Below are 25,629 nucleotides of genomic sequence, written 5' to 3'. Positions count from 1 at the left end.
TTCCCTCTCCTTGCTGTGCCCCTCCCTGGAGCCCTTCCCTTCTTCATTTTGCTAGTCCTCCCGGTACAAAGGCATGCTGATCCTTGCAGCCTCTGACCAAGTCCCACCCCATTCTACTACTGTCCCCCGGCCCCAGCATCCCTAAAGCATGCTTTGTCTTGGCCCTGACTATCCAGATTGATTGTCACTGTTCCAACAAAATGCTTCCATAAATGTTAAGTGCTGTTAGATTTGCAAGAAGGGTGATCCCTTAGTGTTACCGCAGTGTGCGCTGACTGAAAACTGCCCCCCTTTCTTGCCTGATTCCATGCCTTTCATCAGCTTGCCCTGAGCTCCTCTGTCAGAAACATTTCCCATAGTTTTCAATTTTCTAAGCTGATCTCTTTAATTCTATTTGATTTCCATTGACTCTTTCACACAATTATGAATTGACCATATGTGGCCATTGTAGCTAGTCAAGAAGACAGAAACATTTATTTATTTTTGCTGACAATTGAGCCTCAGGCTAGAGAATGCCAGGAAATGAAAGGAAAAGATAGCCTGGGGTGAGTTCTAGACTAGTGGGTGCCAGGCCCTGGGTTCCATCTCCAGCACTGACTGATGATTGTGGTGGTGATGATGGTGGTGGTGGTGGTGATGGTGGTGGTGATGGTGATGATGATAGTGGTGATGGTGGTGGTGGTGGTGATGGTGATGATGGTGATGGTGGTGGTGGTGATGATGGTGGTGATGGTGGTGGTGGTGATGGTGATGATGGTGATGATGGTGATGGTGATGATGGTGGTGGTGGTGATGGTGGTGGTGATGATGATGGTGGTGATGATGGTGGTGGTGGTGGTGATGATGGTGGTGGTGATGGTGGTGGTGATGGTGGTGGTGGTGGTGGTGATGGTGATGATGGTGGTGATGGTGGTGGTGATGGTGATGGTGGTGGTGGTGGTGATGGTGGTGGTGGTGATGGTGATGGTGGTGGTGGTGTTGATGGTCGTGGTGGTGATGGTGGTGATGGTGATGACTGGATGAAGCATCTCAACTAAGAGAAAGATTAATATGGAAGAGAAGGAAAAGAACAACAACCAACAAACAAAAACTGGAATGAGCCTGATCTTCCATCTTCTAGGACTAAAATTAGCTCCAGTCACATATCTTATGGCTTCAAAAGTGTGTGTGTGTGTGTGTGTGTGTGTGTGCGTGCATGCATTTCAGCCTTCCAGGGTGCTGTTCAGAACTCGAGAGCAGACAATAGAGCCTAGACTTAGGAAAAGTATGTGTATCACATGAAGCTGAAATTTGTCTTTCATGGCTCGAGCTTCCTTATTTTGCAAACTTTCTTGACAAAGGTTTGAATCTTTATCTAACAATTTTGAGATTTTTTTGAAAGCCTCAGATTGTAAGAATGCTGGGAGGAAAGAGAGAATAGTAAGGGAAAAGGGAACTTTAATTAAGTTAGCTTTCTGGTCGACTCTCTTTGGTGTCTGGAGGCTGACTGACAGCTCAAACACTGCTGAGCGCAGTGAGAAGTAGGAAAGGCACAGTGTGGTCCTCAGCCCAAAGAGCATGGCTCCCTTTCTCCATCTTCTCATTTTAACCCCTTCTTTCCCTTAGCCATGCTATAGCAGGGTAAAACCAACATGGATTAGTATTCCTCCCTTGAATCACCATACGGACTGTGCTCAATGGGGGGCTGAGGGAAACCGGCAGGTGAAGACACTTGCTTCACCAGCCTGATGACCTGAGTTCGATCACTGGAGCCCACAAGACTCCAAAGCAGTGGCTCACGTCTGTAATCCCTGCAGTCCTATGAAGAGATGGAAGGAGGAAAAAGAATTGCCCAGAAGCTCATGTGTAGTGAGCCTTGTATGTGCAGTGCAACAGAAAAAAACAGAGAGACTCTGTCTTGGCAGGGTGGAAGGAGACTCATAAGAGTTGTCCTTGGACTTCCAGAAGTGCTCTCTGGCACATGTGTGCCTGCACACACACACGCACACAGGAGCATGTACACATACACACAGAGGGACACACACATGTACACACACATGTGTACACACAGAGAAGCATGTACACATACATACGCAGTCACGCTCACAGCACACACCCATGCATGCGCGCGCACACACACAAACTCACACATACACCAAATTTTAAATGGAAGAGGAAGGAAGTTGTTATTCTTAGAGACAGAGTCTTGCTATGTAGCCCAGGCTGGCCACAAACTTCCTTCTCTTCTCGGCCAGGGCTCCCACATCCTGGGGTTACGGAAGTGAGCAACGATACCCAACATTCAATACTTTTCAGTGACTTGCCAGGGGGAGCTGAGTGCTGGTCTCACAGTATGGGCAGCTGATAGAGCCCATGGTTGGGCGTGGCCAGCAGTGTGCCCAGCCCCTGGCTCTGCACTTCCATGACCTTAGAAGGGTCATTTAATCCCTCACAGCCTCAGTCTTGTCTTTGTTCTGTCTGATGGCTTGGCTGTTTTATACAGTGCCAGGGATGAGCCCGCAGCTTCACACGTACTTCCCACACACTAGCAAGCGCCCACTACAGAGTGGCATGTCAGGCAGAGGTGGTTTCAAGCCTGACGGTGACAGTCCTGTGTGAGAGAGGGTGTCCCTGTGCGCAGGCTGCTGGACCGGGCGACATGTATGGGAACCACGTGGTATGGACTACATGTATGGGAATGCTTTCTCACGCTGCCGTTGCAGAGGCTGAATGGCTGAAGTATACACGGCAGACGACCATCATGGTGAAGTAGTTTTTCAACCAATAGTGATGTGTGTTGTGATCTTTCGCGCCGTGCTGGTGTTGTGTTGATGTAGACAGTGAAGAATATTCTCTGAGCTAGTGTTATTAGGTAACCAGAATTATCGAGCTGCCTTCCTATCTATCACCAAACCAACCAAAGTCACAGTTACATTGTTAAGACTTTGACTTTAAGGAGTTTTCTCTTCTGGAAGCATTTTATAAATATCCTAAGAGGCGTGTCTGGAATCTCTTTACTCTGATTGCTTTTCCCAACAACGCTGTTGATTGAGCGTATGAATTCAGTAAGAGAAGGTGGAGACCATGAGTCTTGGACTTGGCCATCTGCAGCTTCCACGTGCCCTGCACGTACCACTCTGCACAGAACCCTGCTGGAACTTAGACCTCTCCTCTGCATCTTGCCCTTATTTCTTCTATAAAGAAATATCTTCTACAGAGCTTGAGTCCACAGGTCTGAGCTGCAGGAATTCAAATCAAAGTACAGGGATGCCCTGTCTCAGACACAAACCTCCCCGTGCTCACCCCTCCTGCCCCTTTGTGTAGGTATGTCTCTTTCGTCTTCTGTGGTGGATTTGGAAACTCAGTCCTGCGAAGAGATTCCTTTGGCCCCAAATCCACCGCTGATGTCTGCAGACCTCATGGCAGGCACCATAAGTCTTTAAAGTGTTGTGGTTTTAATGCAATCTTTAATGCATTTTTTTAACCTAGAAAATGGAAAAGACAAAGCAAAAAAGACACTAAGCAGCCTGTGACTTAGAGGGAACTTTCAAATTTGTGACAGAGAGCGTGTGTGCGTGTGAGCATGTGCTCAGATGCACATGTGCATGGAGATGTATGTGTACATGAATGTGGGGGCCAGATATCAACTTTGAATGTCATTCCTCAGTAGCCATTCACCTTGTTGTTGTTTGGTTGGCTTTTGAGACTTATTTATTATTATTTAATGTGATCAGGTGTTCTGCATGCGGGTTATATCTATGGGGTACGTGTGTTCATTGCCCAAGGACATTGGATAGCCTGGGACTGGAGCTATAGATGCCCTGAGCTGTCACTGGGTGCTTGGGATCAAACTCGGGTCTTCTGGGAGAGCAGCTAGTTCTTTTTACTGTGGATCCGTCACTTGGTTTTTGAGACAGGAGCTTTCACTGGGACCTGGGGCTTACCAATTCGGTCAGGCTAGCCAGCAAACCCCAGGGATCTGCCTTTCTCTGGCTCACCAGCAGATGACAAGCACCTATACATTCCCAAGGACGGCTCTCATGGAGCATTGAGGGGGGGGCTGTTTGAATCTAAGGGCCCTTCCATGGCAGAGAGAGGTGGCCACGGGGAGATTATTTGGTTGAAATTTCTGACCTGAGGCAAGGGAGAAGAGAATGTCTTTTAGAGCCTGTCCTGAGGCTGGAGAATGCGCTCAGCAGACGTTGAAACAATGCTAAAGACTCAGCCCATTGGTTTCCTCTCAAACTCATCCTTAACTCTAGTCAAAGGTGGACTCTCGAAGGAGGACTGAATCGGTTCCTGCCCATTGGAGGTGGAACTCCTGGGAGGGTAGCAGAGAGGGAGGTGGGAAAGGCCGCGTCCCTAGGGAGCTTTGCACAGCCTGTTGATTCCAGAAGCTGTGGTCAAACTAAGACAAAGACTTCTCTCCGCCCGGGAAAACGTGCACACCGTCATGCTGCATGGATGATGCCCGTTCCGCTCCCACTACTGTCATTCTCTTTCCTGGTGCGGATGCTTCATCCGTGCTTTGGGAAGCTGTGCTTTCGCTTGTCTTTCCGTGTGAATATGCGTTCTGTGGTCAGACTAGGAAAATTTCCATCTGGCCTCTCCAGTCCTCTTGCATTAAATGACATAAACAGGTTGTTCTGTGAAAAATCCTACGAATAAGAAAAGGGCTGGTTCCGTGGGTGAAGCATTTGGTTCACAAGCACGAGAAATTGAGTTCGGATCCCCAGGCCCGAATAAAGCCAGGTACAATAGTGTGTATCTGTGATCCAGCCGGACACAGAAGTGTGTATCTGTGATCCAGCTGGACACGGTAATGTGCGTGTGTAATCCAGAAAGACACAGCACTGTGCGTCTCTAATCCAGACACAGTAGTGTGTGTCTGTAATCCAGCCAGACACAGAAGTGTGTATCTGTAATCCAGCCAGACACAGAAGTATGCATCTGTAATCCAGCCGGACACAGAAATGTGAATCTGTAATCCAGACAGACACAGTAGTGTACATCTATAACATGTACACACCACATATATACACACAAAAAATTATAGTAAAAAATTCAAAGAAATGTAGACATCAAACATCAACTTCCAGTCTCCACATGCTTGCACACAGGTATGCATGCACACCTGCTTATACTTGTGCACACTCATATAATATACACACAATAAATAAATGGTAGATAAACAGAAATATCTACCCCTGTTGTTTATAACTATACATTTTTATTTTTTATTAGAAAAATCAAATCACAAAGCCATAAGTAAATTTTAATTATCTTCCAGAACTTGCTTTATGTATTGAGAAAATGTTGCCCATTTTTCTTAGCCATAGCGAATGAACATTTTCTTCCTACTGCCCTTCCCCATCTGGCTAGAGATCTGAATAGTTCCTGTCTCATCATAGACACGACTATATGGCACATGCTCACTGTACTTCAGACTCAACTCATTTATGGGTCTCATGTTGCAAACTTGTCTGCCCTGGTTTCCCCAGTTTGATGCTGACCGCGATGAGGATGCCGTGTTCTATGACATCAGCGTGGCAGTCGACAACAAGTTATTTCCAAACAAAGAGGCTGCGACAGGTAAGTCACCACACCCTTTGATATCAGATATGAGAATCATCTGCCAAATGGCCCAGGGTTTTTATCGCTGGCCGAGGCTCCACCAGCTGCTATGGGACTGGGCTTCCCGATTCTTAGCCTTGATTCAAAAGTAAAGATAAAAAAATCAAATAGAAAGGAAAGACTGAAAACCTCTCCCTGAGTACTTGCTGATGTTTTTCTTGCCATAGCACACAGAAATCTTTGGCCATCATAATGTAACATAGCACATACGTCTCCACAGTAAAAAAAAAAAAAAAAAAAAAAATACAGTCTGCCCCATATTTTGTGTGGCTATAGAAGGTTATAGTGCTCAGGGCCCCTCTGTCTCCTGCAACTCTGTCTTGTTCTACCTGGAGAAAGCATTCTCTGGTAGCTACACCCATCCCAACCCACAGCTCCAGGGTCACCTGTCCCATCCCATAGCTTCACGGTAACCTGTAGCGACTTTCTCAGGCTGCCAGCCCCTGAATCATGACACATAGACTTATTATTAATTATGAATGCCCCACCCTATCTTATGCTTGTCCCACTAGCTCTTATACCTTCACTTAGCCTGTTTCTCTTCATCTATGTTTTGTTTTGAGGCTTTTTACCTTTCATTCTGTACATCCTAATTTCCTGTTTCCTCCATGTCTGACTGACTGGCAGCTGCCTGGCTGGCTGGCCCCTGGCATCTCCCTCATTCTCTCTCAAGCCTAGATTCTTCCTCCTACTTATTCTCTCTGCCTGCCAACCCTGCCTATCCTTCTATTGCCTAGTTATTGGCCATTCCATTTCTTATTAGATCAATCAGGTGCCTCAGACAGGCAAAGTAAAACAAATGCAACACATCTTTACATCATTAAACAAATATAACATAAAAATATGTAGCACGTCTATTCATAAACAAAGGAATACACATCTTTACAGCATTAAATACGGCATAAACGAAGGTAACACATATTTATATAGTTAAACAAATAAAACATAAATGAATGCCTTTCATTTCTGAATTGTGTTTTGATATTTCATCGTGAAGCATAATCCAATAGTTTAATGGATATAGGGACAGGAGATATTGCTCCCCTTAAGGGGGCAGAGTCAGAGGGGTGGAAGAGTCTCATTCAGTGCCGTCCTCTGTGGCGCATGAAGCTCCATTGCAGGAAGTCTCCAAATGGCAGGAGTGTCTTCCAGCAACTTTAGACTGGCACCTATGACACTGTCCCTGAGAGCAATGTGGTCTGGTTCACCTCTGCTGCCTATTAAAAGCCCTTTGTCTCTGGTTCCCACTTAACAACGTGCTGAAGGTCCCCTTACATTAACACAAGTGATACCGCGTGTCTCAGGAAGTGGGGAGCCATTGCAGATCAGACCTGTCTTTGTTATCTAAAAGGGAGGGGGTATCTTTAGATCTGAAAAGAAACTGAAAACTCAAAATGGGGGAGAATGAAAGCCAAACTTTTTCCAAATGTCTGAATTCTGTGGTCGTTTCTGAGGAAGAAAGTCATGTCTAGTGTTTTTGTGGCTGTGTACTGGTTAGAAGATAGATGGGGAACACCAGCATTTGTCTCCCTCACTCGGTTGCTGAGCCTTGGGCTATTAGGAAAGTCCCAATTTCCAGAAAACTGAGCAACCAGTGCTTTGAAAAATGGAAGCCATTCAATCATTATCCGAGCTGATAATGATACCCTTTGTCTATCATCCGAGATATATTAATACTACGGTTGCCAGGGGCAACAGTCTGTCAAGAATTGCCATCCCTTAGTAATACAGTGAGATTTCTGTCAGAGCCCTTGATTAGGAAGGCTCATCAATCTCCTCCTCCTCCTAAGAGGGAAGTTTGTTTTAATCAAAAGGCTTTTTGTTCTGATGTGATTGGAAATAATTTTCTAATGAATTTGCTGCTGTTTCCAAGGCTAGCATGTGGTCCCTACTTGGTGGGTTGTTTAAGGGCTCTTCAGATTGCACTTCTTGAAACCAATTGGAAGAATGGTTTCCAATGCCACAAAATAAGTAGGACAAGGAACTCCTTGCTGCCGCATGTTCACCAAGACTTTGTGTTCAGATCCTGGGGACTCGCTAGGAAGCAAAGGACAGTCAGAGATGAGAGAAACACATCCACCCATACGCCTTCCTCCACTTGACTAGTCAAGAAGACAACATCCACTCTGTGACTAAGGAGAGCCAACACATTCATTCAGGTTGTCTTTAACACCGCTGTCCACAAAACCCGCCTAGAAAGAAACTTGATTATCCTGTCTTGAACTAGATTCCATTCTTCCACCTCTGATGTTTCCACATCCCCTTGCAATGTGCTTCCTCCAAATGCATTACTGTTCCCTTCTTGTCTCAGAATGCTGAATGGACAGCCATGCCCTCCAAGTCCTTGTCCGTGTAGCTTACTGTACTGAACGGCGGTCTGGGTAGAGCCCTTTGGGTGGCTGAGTGAACAGAGAAATGGAAGCTCAGAGTTCTGTCATTGCTGTCACCCAGTAGCACCTGCTCCAAGTTGAGATCATCCTGCGATATGCAGTCAAACTGCCCTAGGAACATAGAAGAGACTAAGAAAACCACAAACGGTGGTCTAACAATGCGTACCTTCTCAGTTTGGTCAAACTGTCCTAGGAACATAGAAGAGACTATGAAAACCACAAACAATGGTCTAACAGTGCGTACCTTCTCAGTTTGGTGGAGAGTAGGGTTAGCAACAGTCAGTAGCATATAATGGTGCACACCTGCACTTCCCAAATTCAGAGCCAGCCTGACCTGAGGACTGAGGCTTATCTGCAGAAAGGGTGAAGGACAGGGAGGAAGGGAAGGGATGAAAGGGTAAAGCCAGTGGAGACACTGGGTGAGACCCCACTTTGCCTCGGGAATTCGAATGACTATGAATCACTACTTCTGGGGTGCTCTGTTTATGAGAAGTGGATGAAGTGGGTACTGTTTTGTGAAAATATGCTCCATTAAACTTTCATATCTAACCAAGAATGACTTGTCAAAGCCCAGTTTACAGTGAAATAGAAGGAGGTTTGCTATTTCACAGAATACATAAACCTTTTATGGGCAGCTCTTTCCTTGCCGGGGAGGCGTGTGTACCGAGGTAGGTGGTGTGTCTCCCCACAGGAAAGCGTCATGAAGAGAGATCATTGCCCTGTGAGAACCTGTGACAGGAATTAATGGCTTAACTCTGAGCCTGGGGGATGAATGGCAACTGGCTTAATGCAGCCTATACTACCCGGAAGAGACAACCTCTCATCTTTGAGGACTAGGATGGTCATTTTCAACTGTCAGCTTGACACAGTCTAGAGTCATGGAAGAGTCTTAGCGGAGGAATTGTCTAGATGCCTGGCCTGTGGGAACTGCCTAAATCTTCCTGGCCTGTGGACATGTCTGTGGGGATTGTCCTGACTATAAAATGAGGTGGGAAACCCACCCTAAAAATGGGCGACATCATTTTCTGGGCTGGGCCCTGGACTGTGTGTGAGTAGAGAAGGCCAACTGCGTGGCCGCAGACAGCGATGTTAATCTTTCTCTGCTCTTGACTACAAATGTGAGTGACAAGGAGCCTGAGTTCTTGACGTCCCCTCCATTATGGAGCGAAAGCTGGAGTTGAATGCCAAGCAATCCCTGTCCTCCTCAGTCTCCTTGTGAAGGCATTTGTCACAGCAGATGAAATGAAGCTAGAACTGAGGCTAAGGCCACCCGTAGGCTTGAGGCAAAAGTCATGGTTTAGAATGGGAAGGTCAGCCCTTGTAGGCACGGAAGCTTCTAGAAAGGAGATCTTCTGCTCTCTTCATGGTGCTCCTGGTGTCTCTGTCATAGAACATCCTGAAGCCATCTCTCCTAAACACTCAAATTCCCTCTCCAACTTCAAGTTCCTGGCTCAGGTCCACTGTCACCTTCACTGATGGTCAGGTTTAGTATCTCACACTTTCTGGTTTCTTGTTGTGGACAAGTTAGGCTCTTCCAGAGCTTGCTCTTCTGAAGGCTGGGACAGGGTCCAGAATGTCTGTGTCCTCTAACCCCAGCCCAGACACAGAATGCGGCAGATGGAGGGTGGCGTAAGAGCGTGTGCAGCTAACGGAGCAATCGGACAGTGAGGCTGGGGAACTCACTGCTTTGGAAACACGCAGACCGTCTCCACCAGCTAAGTGTGTCTTTCTTAAACTTAGATTCAAGCGACCTTGACCCTTCGATGATGTTTGACCCTGGAGAGATCATTGACACAGGATCAGATTATGATGACCAGGTCAGTGAACCTCAAAGCATCTTTTTATTTAAATGTGTTTAATTTTAATCTCTGCTTTTTATGAATAAGAAAACCGAAATTTTGACTTTGTGAGATCCTGATGGGTCCCTGATAATGCATTTCGTGTTACGCCGTGTGTCCTGCAGCTCCTTCCGCTATGTTTTTCTCTCTCACCTGCCCCCATTTCAGACCCAAACAGTTCATTAAGATAGGGACTTACGGTTGAAAAATTCCTTGAGATAAAAATAAGTTCCTCTTGTCTCTGTGGTGGTTAATTTTGTGTAGTTGAGTGGATTAATAAATGCTGAGTGAGTGAGGAACTCAAACCTTTGGGAAGGATCAACTGATAGCAAGATCAAAATAGGGGTGCAATATCCCCAGTCTGGAGTTCCAGACTGAAAAAGGAGAAAAAAACCACTGAGCAGCGGCCTTTCCCCCCCCACCCCACCCTGAGAGGACGCCCTCTGCCATGCCTCCCCTCTGTGACAGATTGTACCGTCTCAAACGGTGGGTAAAGTAAACCTCTCCCCCTTCAGTCACTCCTCTTGACATCGGTCAGAGCAATGAGAAAAGTAATGAATGCGCTCTACCTTCCCAGTACTAAACAGAGAACGTGGCTGAGCGGTGGCTTCAGGGATCTGCTGTTCTGTATCTAACTCTGCAGAGAATGATGCCCAAGGAAAACACGGCCAAGGCGTTCAATGTTTGTTCCCTTTGAATGGAACTGAAGACATGGATCTGGGTCCTTTCCCTCTCAGCAAGAACATTCTCTACTGCTATATTTTATTGACTCAAAATAGTTGCCCAGTGATCTGACTCCCTAATTCAGCCTTAGGGTTTTTTTTTTTTTTTTTTTTTTTGGATTTTTCGAGACAGGGTTTCCCTGTAGTTTCTAGAGCCTGTCCTGGAACTAGCTCTTGTAGACCAGGCTGGCCTCGAACTCAGAGATCTGCCTGCCTCTGCCTCCCGAGTGCTGGGATTAAAGGCATGCGCCACCACCGCCCGACCTTAGGGTTTTTTTTTAAAAGATAATGTCTTAGACTCCGTGCCCACTCCTGTCAGTGCTTCTCCAAACTGATGGAGAGCCAAGTGTGTACTTGTCATGGTTTCTGCTCCTACTCCAACTAGTTTACGTCGCAAGTGAAGCAAATGTGTCTGACTGCTGTCCACGTATGATGACTGGCTGTGTGTGTACTGTGAGTGTGTGTGTGTGTACTATGAGCATGCGTGCATATGTGTATGTGTGTGTGTGTTCATAAATTAAGTTCCTCCCATCACAAAAATGAAAATATTGACATATTTATTGACATAATGGTTATCCTGTGTTTAGAGTACCTGGTAATAGTAATTAAGCATTTACTACAGAGAAAACCAAGCTATTGGTCTTGTGTTGTGTTGTACTAACTTCCCACAGCATCTCCACAGGTGTGTTGACTGTTGTACTAACTTCCCACAGCATCTCCACAGGTAGAATTTTGATTTCTAGCTCACAGAGGCAGTCACGTCTAAGACAGGGGTGCCCATCTCCAAAGCGAGGACCCTGCCTTCCAATGGCCTTGACCTCGCTTGCAGTTCTTGCAGGAGAAGATGGCTCTGAATTCCTGCGGCATTTCCGAGAAGACCGTCCTGCCCTCTCCCATGCTTCATCCTAGTCTCCTTCTCTTGGCACCTCAGTAGATCTACACCATGGCCACCATAGGAGGAAAGAAATGGCGTTTCTCCTGCTCTGCATCAACCAAGGAGGCGGGAGCAGCAGCAGCTTCCACTCTGGAACATGTGTGCAAGGAAGCAGCTAAAGTGCTGGGCTGAGTCAGCAAGGGCTTAGGAGCTGCGCATGGTGGTGCACGCCTGTGTAATTGCAGTTCCAGCAGTCAGGAGGCAGACAGAAGGGTCAAGAGTTCAAGGCAAGCCTGGGCTGTACACAAGACCTTGAATTCCCAAAAAGAACGAAAGCTTAGAAAACCAATCTGAGCCATGTTAGCCAGCAAATCTTCAGCCGGGAAAGAGAGCACACATCCAGATGACGGGGGATAGCTGAGTCCTGCAGCATCGGACAGGAACCATGAATCTGTGCTCACAAAAGCTTGCTCTTGTCCCCATGTTTTCTTCATGTTATATTCTGAATATTTAAAATTAAGAGGGTTGATATTCTTACGTCAATTCAGGCTAAGCACTCTCTAAGCACATGCGCCTGCTAGGGACACACACAAATTGGCTCATGCAGTCAACACCCACACAGCCCCATGGCCAAGAATGTCTGTGTGGTGCACAGCGAGGAGCTGTGTTGGGGCAGCCATCCCTAGAGGGCAGACTCTGGTCTCCAGTCATAGAGAAGGGAAGCCTCCTGCCTTCCACTGGCAAGTCCTCACTTCTGAGTGCTCACTGGGGCCCAGGGCAGCCTTGTCTGAGCATTTGTCCTCTCTCGCCATCATGGCGTTTCTTTGTTGTGCGACTGCTGTGAGGGACTTGCAGAAGTCGAAAGGGGCAGGCCAGTTTCCTGGGCTCCTGCATCTGCCGGCATTTTGGTAGTGGTTGAATGTGTGCTATTCCTGGTGATGTCATTGTGCCTTTTAAATATTCCCAAAATACTCTTCCCCAAAGGCGTTTTCAAAAGACAGCGAATGTTTCTCTTTACCACCTGCAGAGTTCTGTGCTAACGTCTGAAAAGAAAGAAGCGCTCTAAAGGTTGGCTTCGCGGTCCAGCACGTGGCCTGGAGCACACAACTGTGTGAGGTCCCACTGCAAGCCATGCTGAGAGATGACTTCTGTGTTATACACGTATATGTGTATATATACATGCATACATATGTGTGTATATACATATATGTGTGTGTGTACATATATATGTGTGTGTATACATATCAGAGTGGAAATAGAAAGGGCAACCATTCTTGGGCTGAGGGTTTTCAAGTATCATTTCAAAAGAAGAAGCTGGGATTCTGTTAACTGGTGCTGTGCCGTTGCCTAGAACCTTGGGGCGTAAGCCAGCATCTCCTGGTGATTTCTCCAGATGTGGGTGGGACACGAGGCGTGGCTGAGCATGGCTGGGTATGGCTGGGTGTGTCCACCAAGTTCCACCCGGTTGGCTGATCTCAGCTGGCTCCTCCATTTACAGTGTGTGCTGTTTAGACTCATATGTCAGCCTTGCTAAGGTATGGCACTACTGAGTGATGTTTATTGGGGAGATAGGAACAAGTCAAGATGGAGTACTGACGACAGACAGAAGAAACTAACCCAGCCAAGACTAATTCCAAGAGCCAAGGAATCTGAGGGGTCCCTTAAAAGAGTGTGGGGACTCAGCGGCTGTGTCACTACTGGTATCTTCTCCAAAGAGTCTCCTTTGGCTGAGAAAATGTTTTGTAGATATTACTGGTGTCAGCCGCCAGTTGCTGTGGCCTTATTCAATCAGTTGAAGGTCCCCCAGAGATGTTCTAGGGACCAATGTCCAGTGCCACCTCTTATCTCTAGACTCACAGTCATCTGTGTATGTCAGGCTTGCCTCCTCAGCCCCTTCAATAGCGAAGCCAGGTTCTTACATGAACCCCAGGAAAAGGCGTCCATGTGGGCATGGGTGTAAATAGACCAGTCTGTATCTGACTGGGTAGCCAGCAGCTGGTGTGAGGCTCAGGCTGCACAGGATGATCTCAAGTACGGCAAGTCAGACATCCCTCTACATGTCCTTCCATGGACATGTGGGCAAGCTCATGTCTGTTTCTGTTGTTGGGAGGGGGGTTGGTGACCAACGGAGGAAACGGAGCACATGGGGCTGTTGAAATATGACCTAGGAGTTAGTTCAACCTCTGCCCAGCTTCATTTTGTTGACTGAGGATTAAGTCACAGAATTGACAGTAGGTCAGGGGTGGGGACGATGTTCACCTCAGTTAGGGTGCAAAGCTCTTCGGGGAGGGAGAAGAATGTGGCTGTCCCTCTGTGCCATGAAGAGTTTGGTACTTCCAAAGGACGGATCCCAGGACTCTTAAAAGCCAGACATGGTAGTGCATGGCTCTAAGTCCACAAATTATTTCACCTCAACGCAATCTGGTTGAAAGGAACTAATCTGAAATTAACCTTCAGAATGAGCCTTACTAGGAGAGAGCCCCATGACTGTGGACCGTCAAGATCAGGCCTTGAAGGGGGAAGGCACCAGAAAAGACGGCTACTGTGTACAGTACAACAGGGGCCTGAAGGGAGAGACCCTGCACTTCTAGAGAAATAAAGGGGGGGTTCTCACTCAAAAGTGTTTGGGGTGAAGGAGGTGAAATCGGCTCCACACTCCCTGGCTTAGTCAGGTTCAGGCTACATGCCAAAAGGCAGGCACTAAGTGGACCATACTCATATCCTAATGCTTCACAGGGAGGGGCAGCATGCTTTCCTGTCAACTCTTTGTCCCAGAGGAGAGAGCTGCAAGGGAGGGGGTGCTGGCCTGATTTCTGTGGAGGAAGGGAGAGAGAGAGAGAGAGAGAGAGAGAGAGAGAGAGAGAGAGAGAGAGAGAGAGAGTGTGTGATCTAACGCTTTGACCTGTCACTCTGATGCAACCTGGATGTTGTCGTCCTCATCTCGTTGGTCCTCCACTCCACTGCTGTTGTCTCTGTGTCATTCTCTACCCAGCCTTACCCTCAGATTCTCAGGGAAGGGAAAATAACATTGAAGTAGGAGACTAGTGAAGGCGGGAGATGCTGGTGCATGATAGCACTAGTCTATAGATGATTCGGGTGTGATCTTTGGGAAGCTGTGAGGGATGGTGATAATTGATGTGGTCAGAACTACAAAGCTTTTGGTTTACCCAAAGAAAAGAAGGTTGGGGAGACGTTCTCCGAGGCCCTAGACCTTCCGTGTGCGCATGTGTGGAGGCCAGAAATCAACAGGCAATGTCCTCCTGGGTTGCTTGCCACTGTGTTTTTTGAGACAGAATCTCTGAATCTGGAAGTCACCAATTCAGCAAGACTAGCTGACCAGCGAGCCCCAGGACGCTTGCGGCCCCTCCATTAGGATTACAGGCACAGTGGCTCTTTATGTGGGTGTTAAGGATTTAACACCAATCCTCTTAGGCAGCAAGCACTTAACCAACTCAGCTGTCTCGGAGAGAGCACCCAGGACGCGCACTTCAAAACCACCTGTAACAACAGTTCCAGAGGATCTTCTCTTCCCTTCCGGCTTCTGCCAGCACCCACCCACACATGGCACACGTTCAAACAGACAAGCACACATAGAAATATAAACAACGTGAACCTTTCAAAAGAATCCACAACTTTGCCCCTCCCCTTAGCCCGCCAGCTTCTTAGAGCCCCTCTTCACAGCGGGGCGCCTACGCAATGTGTGAGGAAAAGTGAGACTGGTTCATTCCGCACCTTCTAGAAGACAGGCGAGTTGACATCAACACACGGCTATGAAGTCAGGAACCGGTAGTCTACTGAGAAATTGTTTTCCTTAAAATCGCTGATTAGAAACACCCACATTTCAATTTATACATTAAAAGGAAAAGCGCTACTCCTAAGAGGGTGGCCTGGAAACCTCTGAAAGCTGCTCGGATGGAGAGCCTGCAGTTTGGGCAGCAGGGGAAGGGTTAGTCAGGCACACACTGTCGTCGTCTCTGTTTACCAGTTATCCGAGTGCTTCGTGGCGCGCAGGCCTCCCACCGTGCACACTTCAGTAAACAGCAAATGAGACTTGCTGCAGACTGAATTCTTGGGCGTAACTAAATTACATACCACTTCCTATACATTGGGGGGGGGGGGTTCTTTTTCTTTTCTGCTGGAGATACAAGAGATTTCAAAAACTCCCTTCTCAGCTGAGTAGTAAAGCTTTGATTCGCTGCTGGATCACTCGATGAATTGAAGTGTGGCTCACACACTTGGGACCCCAGCACTCCAGAGGCAGAAGAAGACTCGTCTCTGTGAGTTCAAAGACAGACTGGTCTGCATAGTGAGTTCCAGGTCAGCGAGGACTGGACAGAGAGACCCTGTCTCAAAAGCAAATGAAGCTGGCTCAGACATTACAAGAGCTTGCTACCCCTGCGTAGCACGATATATATATATCACATCCAGGGATTGGGGTTCAACCTGAACATCAGAAAAGCATAGCCAGCCACTGGCTCTTACCTTGACCTCAATCCGAACGATCCCGCCTCCAGGAATCTCAGAATGAGACTGAGAGCTGTCTCCTCCCATCTTACATTCCTCTCTAAGGCCAGAATTAAAGGCGTGCACCACTATCACCCGGTTTCTGTGGCAAGCTAGTGTGGCTACTGGGATTAAAGGTGTGTGTCACCACTGCCTGGTCTGTAAGGCTGACCAGGGTGGCTGTTTTATTCTCTGATCTTCAGGCAAGCTTTATTTATTAAAATACAAATGAGATATCACTGCACCCTTACACAGGACCTGGGTTCAATTCCCAGCACTTACACAGTGGCTGACTGCCATCTAAATCTACAGTTCTGGAAGATCTAATGCCTCCTTTAGCCTCCATGGGCACAGCATGAATGTAGTATGCAGACACGCAGGCAGGCAAAACACCCACCCATACACATAAAAATAAGCATTTCTTTTAACCTCCTGATGGACGTGATTCACCTTCTGTTCATCTATTAGCTAGCAAATCCACCCTCACTCCCACTGGTGCCACGTGCCTCTGTGACTGCTCCGTGCTGGCTAACCTGGCTCCTCCATACTTCCAAGATCCACAGGTCACCCTTCTCCCTGTGGGGTGCTGGGTGAGAAGCAACACACAGGCTCGGTGCTCAGAACACTGACCCCAACCCGCCAGCCCCCACCCATGTCACTCCTCCCTTCTAAGATCAGAAAACCCCACACTGCTCTGCCTCCCACTGAGCCCAGGCGAGGTCACACGTGTTGAAGACCTCATTGAAATCTAAGTAGAAATTCCCATTATCATTGTCATCTTTTACTTCGTGTGGGTGTGTGTCATATGTGAAAGTTATGTGTGTGTTATATTTGCATGTGTATATGCAGGTGTGCATGTGTGGGGCCAGAGGAGGAAGCCAGTTACCTTGCTTTATCATTCTCTGATTTATTCCTAGAGAACACCCTCTCCCTGAATCTGGAGTCAGCCTGGTAGCTAGGAAGGGCAGGAGGATGGACACTGAGCAGTCAGAGGCTCGTATCAGGGAGTCAAATTCAGTGTCCCCCTCCTGATAATGGGTTATCGGGCACAGTCCACTCAGAGGCTCCACTTCAGTCACTCCATTCTTTAGGGGTGTTGTTGTTGTTGTTGTTGTTGTTGTTTTGTTTTGGTTTGGTTTGGTTTTCAAGACAGGGTTTCTCTGTGTAACAGTCCTGGCTGTCCTGGAACTAGCTCTGTAGACCAGGCTGGCCTTGAACTCACAGAGATCTGCCTGCCTCTGCCTCCCAAGTGCTGGGATTAAAGGCGTGCGCCACTGTGCCCTGCTCAGTTCAGAGCTGCAGTGCTGATCCAGGGACATCGCAGCTGCAAATGCTTTCTCGGTGCTGTAAAGATCTGCGGAGACGTCAGCTTCCTGCTGAGATGTGATGCTCACATGCTGGCGTTGTATGGCACGGTCCCTAAGCCATGAGCAGTGCTGTGCTGCAGTTGGAGCGGGGTGACGCAGACACCATCTGTGCCGCTGAGTTGTTCCGTTTTGCCCTCTCAGTAAGGAAGAAGTAGCGACAAGACTTTGCTTTGTAGAGTTCATGACGACAGACACGGCCATAGTGGATGTTCGCTGTCAATCTAGTAGAATTTAGGATCACCTCGGGTGTGTCTGGGAAGGTACTTCCCAAGAAGTTAGAGAGAAGACTCACTCTGAACATGGTGGCATCATTGTGCGGCTAAACAAAGAGAGGGGGCAGAAGAAAGCGTGATGAGCACGCCCACACAGCTTTCTGCCTCTTGGTCTGCCATGTGGACAAGCAGCCAGAGTCCCACTTGAGCCAGTAGCCTCTCCTGTGACACACCTTCCCATGGTGATGAACTGCACCCCAACCCCAAAAGTCTCCTTTATCCCCTGACTGCCCTTGTCGGGCTATGGGCTATCGCTGCCTGGGAGGCATCAGCTCAGGGCTCCAGCGGAATCCAGGGTCGGCACAGACTATGACTTTTTTACCTGAGAGAGTAAAGGGGAGAAAAGCACTCACACTCCCTTGCTGGTTTCCTTCTCTACTCTTCTGTGTTCTGCATTCTCTTTTCTTATTTCTAGTCAGAAATGCCCCATCTGTCTCTCTTGGTGTTTTCCTAATCCTCTCGTTCTTGACGCTTGCCGTCTAACCCATTTTAACTCCATCTTTATTCTTCCCCTCACAGTTTACAGAGCTCAGCAAAATCCTTCAGGCAATACACAAATTACAGTGTTGGTACAGTCTATTTTTCAAGCAAATGATTGTAATGAATACAGGTTTAAAAAAAGCATGTTTTCCATCTCCCTTACATGATTAAACATTTTACATATTACAGGGGAAAACCAAATTATCCCAAGAACCCACGTACATTCACACCCAAGCAACGTGTTACAGACTCACCGCATGGGGAAGTGAGGTGTTCTCAGTCAGCTCTGCTTTAAATCTTTAGGGTGTGTACCCATCAATCAACAGTTTCCTGTATCAAGAGACTGAGGGCAGAAATGGGTACAAGGAACCAATCATCATCTCTGGTCATCAGCCAGCCCTAGCAAGGAACATCAGCTGAGGGTAACTGGACTGCCTTGTTCTTGTTCCTGGACCTTGACAAGTTCCTCGCTCAACTATGTGCCTTTCTAAACTTTAGATTGGCCCCTTGGGGTTTTTTTGCCGCAAAGTTATTTGATGAAAGCATCCTAGTCTAACTTTAAGTGATTTTCAAAGCTTTGTTTCAGCTACTATGCACTCCGAAACCTGTGAACACATCCCCCATCATTAAGATTAAAAGAATTTAAACTAGCCGGACTACCGGGAATCAGTTGTTTTCCTTAATCATTAACCTAAGCCACAGTCTATACGCTCCTCAAACTCATGTGTTCCTGCTGTGTGACACTTCCTTGCTTATACCTTTAATCATGAAAACTCTATTTAAACTACCATTGTTATTATCAGTTAGACAGCACAGCTTAGGAAGAAGTTGTCTTCATAATAATCCTCAGGTAAAAATGCCCGGTAGAAAGGGATGTTTCCATGAGATAAACACACGACATTACAGGCAGTGGGGATCTCCCCGCACCCATTCATGTCACGCCAGATACCAGAATTTCTCTGAGCATTTGCACGAGGAGCTGAAACTCTCTGGTAGAGTTCTTGGGGTCACACACACATCACACACACACACACACATATATATACATATACATATATATACACTATCATATCATATGCAAATAATAAAAGTTTGACTTCTTCTTTTCCAGTATGAGTCCTCTTGATCTCCCTTTGTTTTCTTATTTGCTATTGCTAGAACTTCAAGAACTATGTTGAAGAAATATGGTGAGAATGGACAGTTTTGTCTTGTTCCTGATTTTAGTGGAATCACATTGAATTTCTCTCCATTTAATTTGATGTTTGCTGTCGGCTTGCTGTATATTACTTTTATTATATTTAGATATGTTCCTTGTATCATGAATGGCTGTTGGATTTTGTCAAATGCTTTTTCAACATATAATGAAATGATCATATTTTTTTTTTAGTTTATTTATATGATGGATTACCCAGGGCCTTGGGTATTCTAAGAAAGCACTCTGCCACTGATTCTGTAATTTTGCTTACAGAAGATTTTCCCTGGAAGTGTGAGGTATACTGACAATCACAGGAGAACTGTACCCTCAATCAGACATTTCCTTCATCTGGGTTGTTATGTCTATGCATGACACCGCTAAGAGCAAATGACAGTTCCTTCCGTGCCCTAGAAACCTATTCACTACCAGTGAGCTATATAAATAAGATGGGGTTCAGTCAAAGCCTCCAGGCAAACAGAACACAGAGCTGTGAATAAAAGCAATGGATAAAAACAGGCTAAACTCCAGAAGGCATCTAGAGAGGAGGAGGGCCCTTTTCAATGTGGTCCCTTGTTTGAGGAATTCAGATTAACTTTGATCAAACTTCCAAGACATGCTACCATAGGCAGGAAAGACGAGACACAGCTCAGCCCATCAGCGTCTAATTGTATAGTCAAATGATGTGGAAGAGTAAGGGTATGAACTCAGTTTCCTCTTGACATCACCTAGATGTATCCAGCAACTGTTTGACCAGTGGCGAGCAGATTCTGATCAGCAGGCATTCTCCGCCCAGTGTTAGTGACCCTCTTACTGTGTGCGCATTTCGGACAAACTTATTCATTGCTCCGGAAGAGTACAGTGGGCTGGCTTCCCTCCAAGCTGCACCTGACGTGGGGATTCTTATGCAAAGATGTTAATGGTTTTGCTCTCAGGACGGTGCAGAGGTAAAAGCTCAGCAGAATGGTGGTCCTGCTCTATCCAAGCTTTCTTGATCATGGAGGGAGCTCCAGAGTTCCACTTGTATCATAGAGTCATCCCAGCTCACAGGGGCAGAGTGCCGGCTCCTGAATGCTAAGATCGGCGGTCCAGGGGACAGTAAAAGACCACCAACACCTGCCATGGTGGCTCTACTGAGGAGACTAAAGCTTTGGAGCTGCTCACGATGGTGAAAGGCATGGGTCTCATTCTTCTGCTGACTTCACCAGGGGCCTGGTGACATAGCCAGAGGCTGCTCAGTTTCTTCATCTTTGGAATGGAGAGGGGGAGGGAAGGCAGGAATGGGTGGACTCCTGGCCATCCCCCCACTGTGAACGCGGCAGTTTCAGTAAGGGACTATAGAATGTGAGTGTCCGTGAGGAGTTCTGAGGTTCTTTCCCTTCACAGGGAGGATTAAGTAGTGTGGACGTGTCCCTGAATGACCACTCACTTAGCATCCTGTGTCACTGCGATAGGTCCAGAGACAAGGGCAGACCCAAGAAGACAGGCGGTAAAGCTGCCCCAGGCCTCAGACTCTAGCGAGGTGGCAAGGCCCTGTACTTAGACAAAGTGCTTTCCCTGCATGTTGCCTCGGGGGTCCATGTAACCAGGTGACGTCATGGAACTGACTCTGGCATCCAAGAGAATTAAAGGCAAAAGTCTGGGGAAAGAGTCATGGATGCTGTCCTTGCAGAACACTGTATCCTCTCCAGAGACCAGCTTGGCAGAAGAAAAGAAAATCTATCAAAACTGTAAATACATTTAATCTGTGAACACAAATTTGGAATCCTAGAACTTGCCCCAAAGGAATGTTTGTGTGAAGTGGTATTTATATGGATTTATTCACTGAGCCACCTTCCCTAAAACAGTCAGAGTGAGAACAGCTCTACTCATCAATAAAGAGAAGGTTAAAAATTAATTATGTTCCCAGTCTTACAATAGAATACTGTACAGCCAAGAATACTATGCTGAGAATGTCCTGTGTTAACAGAAATTTCTCCAGAATACACTGTAAAAATAGAAGAGCAGTGCACGCTGACACACACACACACACACACTGACTTGCACATGCATACACATGCTTACACACACATGCGTACACGCACATGCATACACACACACATGCTTACACACATGCATACACACGCTTACACACACATGCATACACACACACTGACACACACATGCATGCACACATATTTAAATTCTTGGGTATCTGGAAGTCACTTTTTCGCGTACCTGGATAGAAATATCTAGATGTGGTGTTTTAGCATTGTTTCTGTTATTATGATAAAATGCCCCCACTAACAGCAACTTTGGAGAGGAAAAGGTTTCTTCAGCTTACAGTTCCAGGCTTAAGTCCACTATTGAGAAGGCAAACATCCAGCACTGACTGCTCTTCCAGAGGTCCTGAGTTCAATTTCCAGGAACCACATGGTAGCTCACAATTATCTGTAATGAGGTCTGATGCCCTCTTCTGGCCTGGAGGTGTACATGCAGGAGGAACATAGTATTCATAATAAATAAATAAATAAATAATTTTTTTTTTTTAAAAAATACTCTTTCCAGAGATGATGTGGTGACCTATGGGTAAGGAAGTAGGAAAACAAGATGGGAATGAGGTAGATGGTGAGAGTTCTCAGCAACTGACTCTTTATAAACCTGTTCCCCAAATACACCACGCTTCTCTAGAGGGAAAACAGTGACCTTGCCAAAGGGAAATTAGAATTCTGCAGATAAACATGAGGGAAAAGAACGGTCACTTGATCTTTCCTCATTTTATCCATAAGAACTAACAAACTGTAACTGTGGCCAGGGACAATGAGGCTCACATCAAAAATGCTTACTGCAGGGCCTTGGCTGAAAAATTTGCCAACATCGACCTTAAATTAGGGGGTGTTCATAACACAGCTGTGACCTTGCCTATCCGTTAGCTTCTAACACTGAAGAATTTTGTCATCTTGAAGCTAGCTCTTCTGTCCATACATAATTTATGCACCAAAAAAAAAAAAATGAGACTGAATTCTGTACTGGTTGCCAACAGATCAACAATGTAACGCCTGAAATTCTGTTACTCATCTTTACAAGTGTTTAGACGTTCTTCCCTTAATGGAGTTGTTTCAAATGTCCAGCATTTATCGTTAACAAGGAGCTTAAATGTGTCTATTAATGTTCCCATCTAATGCTATGATTATTTTCAAAACAGGGCGATGATGAACTAAATGTGTTTGGAGAGGACACCGCGGGAGGTGAGTTTCCTTCCCTAATCAGAACACATAGCTTCAAATATGCTGTCTTTGTTTAATACCAGCTAAGATTAAAAACAACAAAGCATTTCCCCCTGACCAGTTAACATGAGTTATCCTGGGAATCTATGGCTTGCCGACTTCTTGGTCCACACAAGGAACCAAAAGGAATCATTACTAAGAGATGCACTGCCCAGCTGCCCAGAGAACATGACTCTCAAGGAACACAGTGAGGAGTAGATGTTCGGGACACACTCTCTGTCCCATCCCCAATGGGTGTTACAGAGTAGCAAGGTCACATAGTAGAGAGTAGCATTCCTCAGCTCAATATTCTTCACACGTAATTGAAACATAAAATCTTCACAGTGGCAGTAACAGCCAATGGGGCTTATCGGAGGTGCAATATTTGCTAATTGAGTTGGAAACAGAATTCCATTTCCATAATAGCAGTTACTGCGCTACAGTGTCCCATTGGGAGCCAGCTCAACCTGCATCCTGAAGTAGTACCACTTGGTCATTTTTATCATGTTAAAAATTTCTCAAAGGACAGGGAGTGCTTGTCTAACATGCTCATAGCTGGGTCGTCTCCAGGCTTTCATAACCTAATGTGATGGTCACACCTATAACTCCAATACTTAACAGGTGGAGACAGAAGGAATTCAAGTTCAAGATTCTCCTCATAGTAAGTTTAAGGCTAGCCTGGGATATGTGAGACAATATCTCAAAAATGGTCACTTAAAAACTAAAATAGCCACTCCGTGCTAGCTGTATATGGAATGAAATGAGATCAAATGCTGTGAATTTAATAGTGTTTATAAAAGACGAGCTTCATAATTGCCTAGGTTAACACATTCTGTCCTATCTACTTGAAAGAATGTCACCACAGTTTGTAGAAATCGATGTATAGTATTGGCTGTAACTCACACAAGTGATTTGGCTTTTTAAATTAACCCAGTCCTAACCCCCATTGATCCATGAAGGGCTAGAGAAAGTGTTACTTGATGAGAATAGAAACAGCAGCTGTGTGAAAATAAGTCTCCACTGATTGTGGCAGTCCTCAGGGAAGGAAGGCCCAGAATCTAACTGTAACAGAGCCGTCACCTGGCCCCGCCCACAGCCAGCTCGGCTCCGCTGCAGGTGGGATGGACAGCTGCTGCACGAAGTTTCCTTTATCCCTGGTTGTAGCATGAGCGCACTCACTGCAGAAGCATTTTAAGGTAGAAAGCTAGAATCACCTAAAACTCTAGGACCAATGGCATTTGTGCTAACATTCTCGCACTCCCCGCTTGAGTACGTTGTCTTCGCCCTATTTTTACCCCGTTGAGAATCTGCATGTGTGTATAAATACCACATTTTTAACGTATTGTTATATAAGCATGCTCCCAAGTCACTGAAAATTATCATACAACTTAGTAATTACTACATTGTATGAATACATGATTTTCAACTAAAAAGCAATTTTTAAACTGAAATAGGGTATAGCCACATCAGCTCTCCTGAAAACAAAGAAAATAACCACAGTAAATATGGCCACCTTCCTAAACTGCAAATACATTCAAAGATGCTCAGGGAAGCTGGGATGCTGTAGAACATGTCAGGGATGCTCCGTATCTGACTTCATGAAAAATTCCAGGCACAAACTGGACCACGGCAGAGACCTGTAATCCCAGCTGCTCAGGGTGCCAAGTCAGAATATCCAAAGTCCAGGGCCAGCCTGGGCTACGAGGTGAATTCAAGGCTGACCTGCATTGCTTAGTGAAACCCCACCCCATATTAAAAAGTTAAAAAAAAAAAAAAAAACTAAAGGACTGGGATAGGCTGGAGAATGACTCTGCCCTAGCTGCTTTTCCAGAGAACCTGGGTTCAGCTCCCAGCATCCACATGGAAGCTAACAGCCATCAATAACTCCAGTTTCAGAAGATCTGACAGCCTTTTCTGGCTTCTGTGGGCACCGTGCACACGTGTGGTGCACAAACATAGAAGCAGGAAAATATATAAAGTAAATAATAATAATAGATTTTAAGGGCTGGGGATACAGCTCGACAGTTGACCCTTACCTAGCATGTGTGAAACCTTCAGTCCCATACCCTAGTAAAAATGCACAATCACGGTCTCTCTCCCTGTCCCCAACACCCTACCCCTCCCCTGTGTAGGTCAAGCCTGTTGTTTGTGGGAACAGCAATGCGGCACCTACCTACGTGCCCTGAAGTTCCCGTTCCAACCCTCAGCAATGCGAAGTCATTAGGGTCCCACTGACTCCAGATGTTCTCATGCTTTTCCTTATCTCGAATCGTGTCTCCCAGCAGTGGTTCCCCAGATTCAGAGCTTGTTTTCCCTGCCATGATTATGGCTCTGTATTGCTGGTTCTATTTACTCCTTGTTTGGTCCTGCTCTATATGCTGACTCATGATGAATAAAGATTGATATTTTAAAGGAAACTTTACATCTTAAAACAGAAAGTGGCATTGTCTACGATAGTCATAAACTATTTTTGTCTGCTAGACATCGTGTATATTAATTTCTCCCTTTTTAAACAGGATGGTTGCAAATGTGAAATACTGGATCAGGGTGGGATGGATCTAGAAGGAGTAGGGAGTGGGAATGGATACAATCACATACTCTGTGTGTGCATACTAAACCCTTAAAAAATAGAAGTAATGAACAAACCGAGATGTTTTTAAAAAAAACTAAATATAAAGTTTAAGATTGGCTTTATATCCAGGCATAGTGCACACCTGTAATCCCAGCACTCAGGGAGCTGAGGCAAAAGAAGGGAGGGTTTGAAGTTCAGCAGAGTTTGAGGCCAGCTTGGGACACACAGGGAGACCCTGTCTCAAAAACAAACAAATCCTCACACCAAAAAGAAACAGACAAAAATTTGGCTTTCCATGTGAGTCACACTATTTGATGGTATCATTTTACACTTCAAATTAAAGATCTATGTTAAATAAAAATCCTGGGTAGGGGGAAAGCCTCCACACTCACTAGCCCCTGGTCGTCATAGCCTGTTTACTCCTGTGGGCTCAGCTCTGTAGAACATGGGTAGGACCAGGGCGTCAGTGCGGTATTTCTTGTCGATAATTTAAATTATTCTTCTTTTAAAGGCTTAATGGAGGATTTGAGGAAATGTAAAATTATCTTCCTGATGGGTGAG

General features: G+C 46.1%; 1 protein-coding gene across 1 annotated transcript in view; it reads left to right on the top strand.

Moving 5' to 3' along the window:
* Ak5 (adenylate kinase 5) overlaps positions 1-25,629 on the top strand; it is a 151,007-nt gene that overhangs the window by 96,643 nt on the left and 28,735 nt on the right. The window contains exons 7-10 of the mRNA XM_038310900.1: positions 5,481-5,571; positions 9,744-9,820; positions 22,436-22,478; positions 25,580-25,624. Of these exons, the coding sequence (XP_038166828.1) occupies positions 5,481-5,571; positions 9,744-9,820; positions 22,436-22,478; positions 25,580-25,624 (256 nt within the window). The remainder of the gene's footprint in view (positions 1-5,480; positions 5,572-9,743; positions 9,821-22,435; positions 22,479-25,579; positions 25,625-25,629) is intronic.

Source organism: Arvicola amphibius, chromosome 14 (genome assembly GCF_903992535.2).
Source record: "Arvicola amphibius chromosome 14, mArvAmp1.2, whole genome shotgun sequence".
In the NCBI taxonomy this organism is placed as follows: domain Eukaryota; kingdom Metazoa; phylum Chordata; class Mammalia; order Rodentia; family Cricetidae; genus Arvicola; species Arvicola amphibius.
The sequence above is the reverse complement of the archived record's forward strand: the minus strand, read 5'-3'. Positions and strand labels throughout refer to the sequence as shown.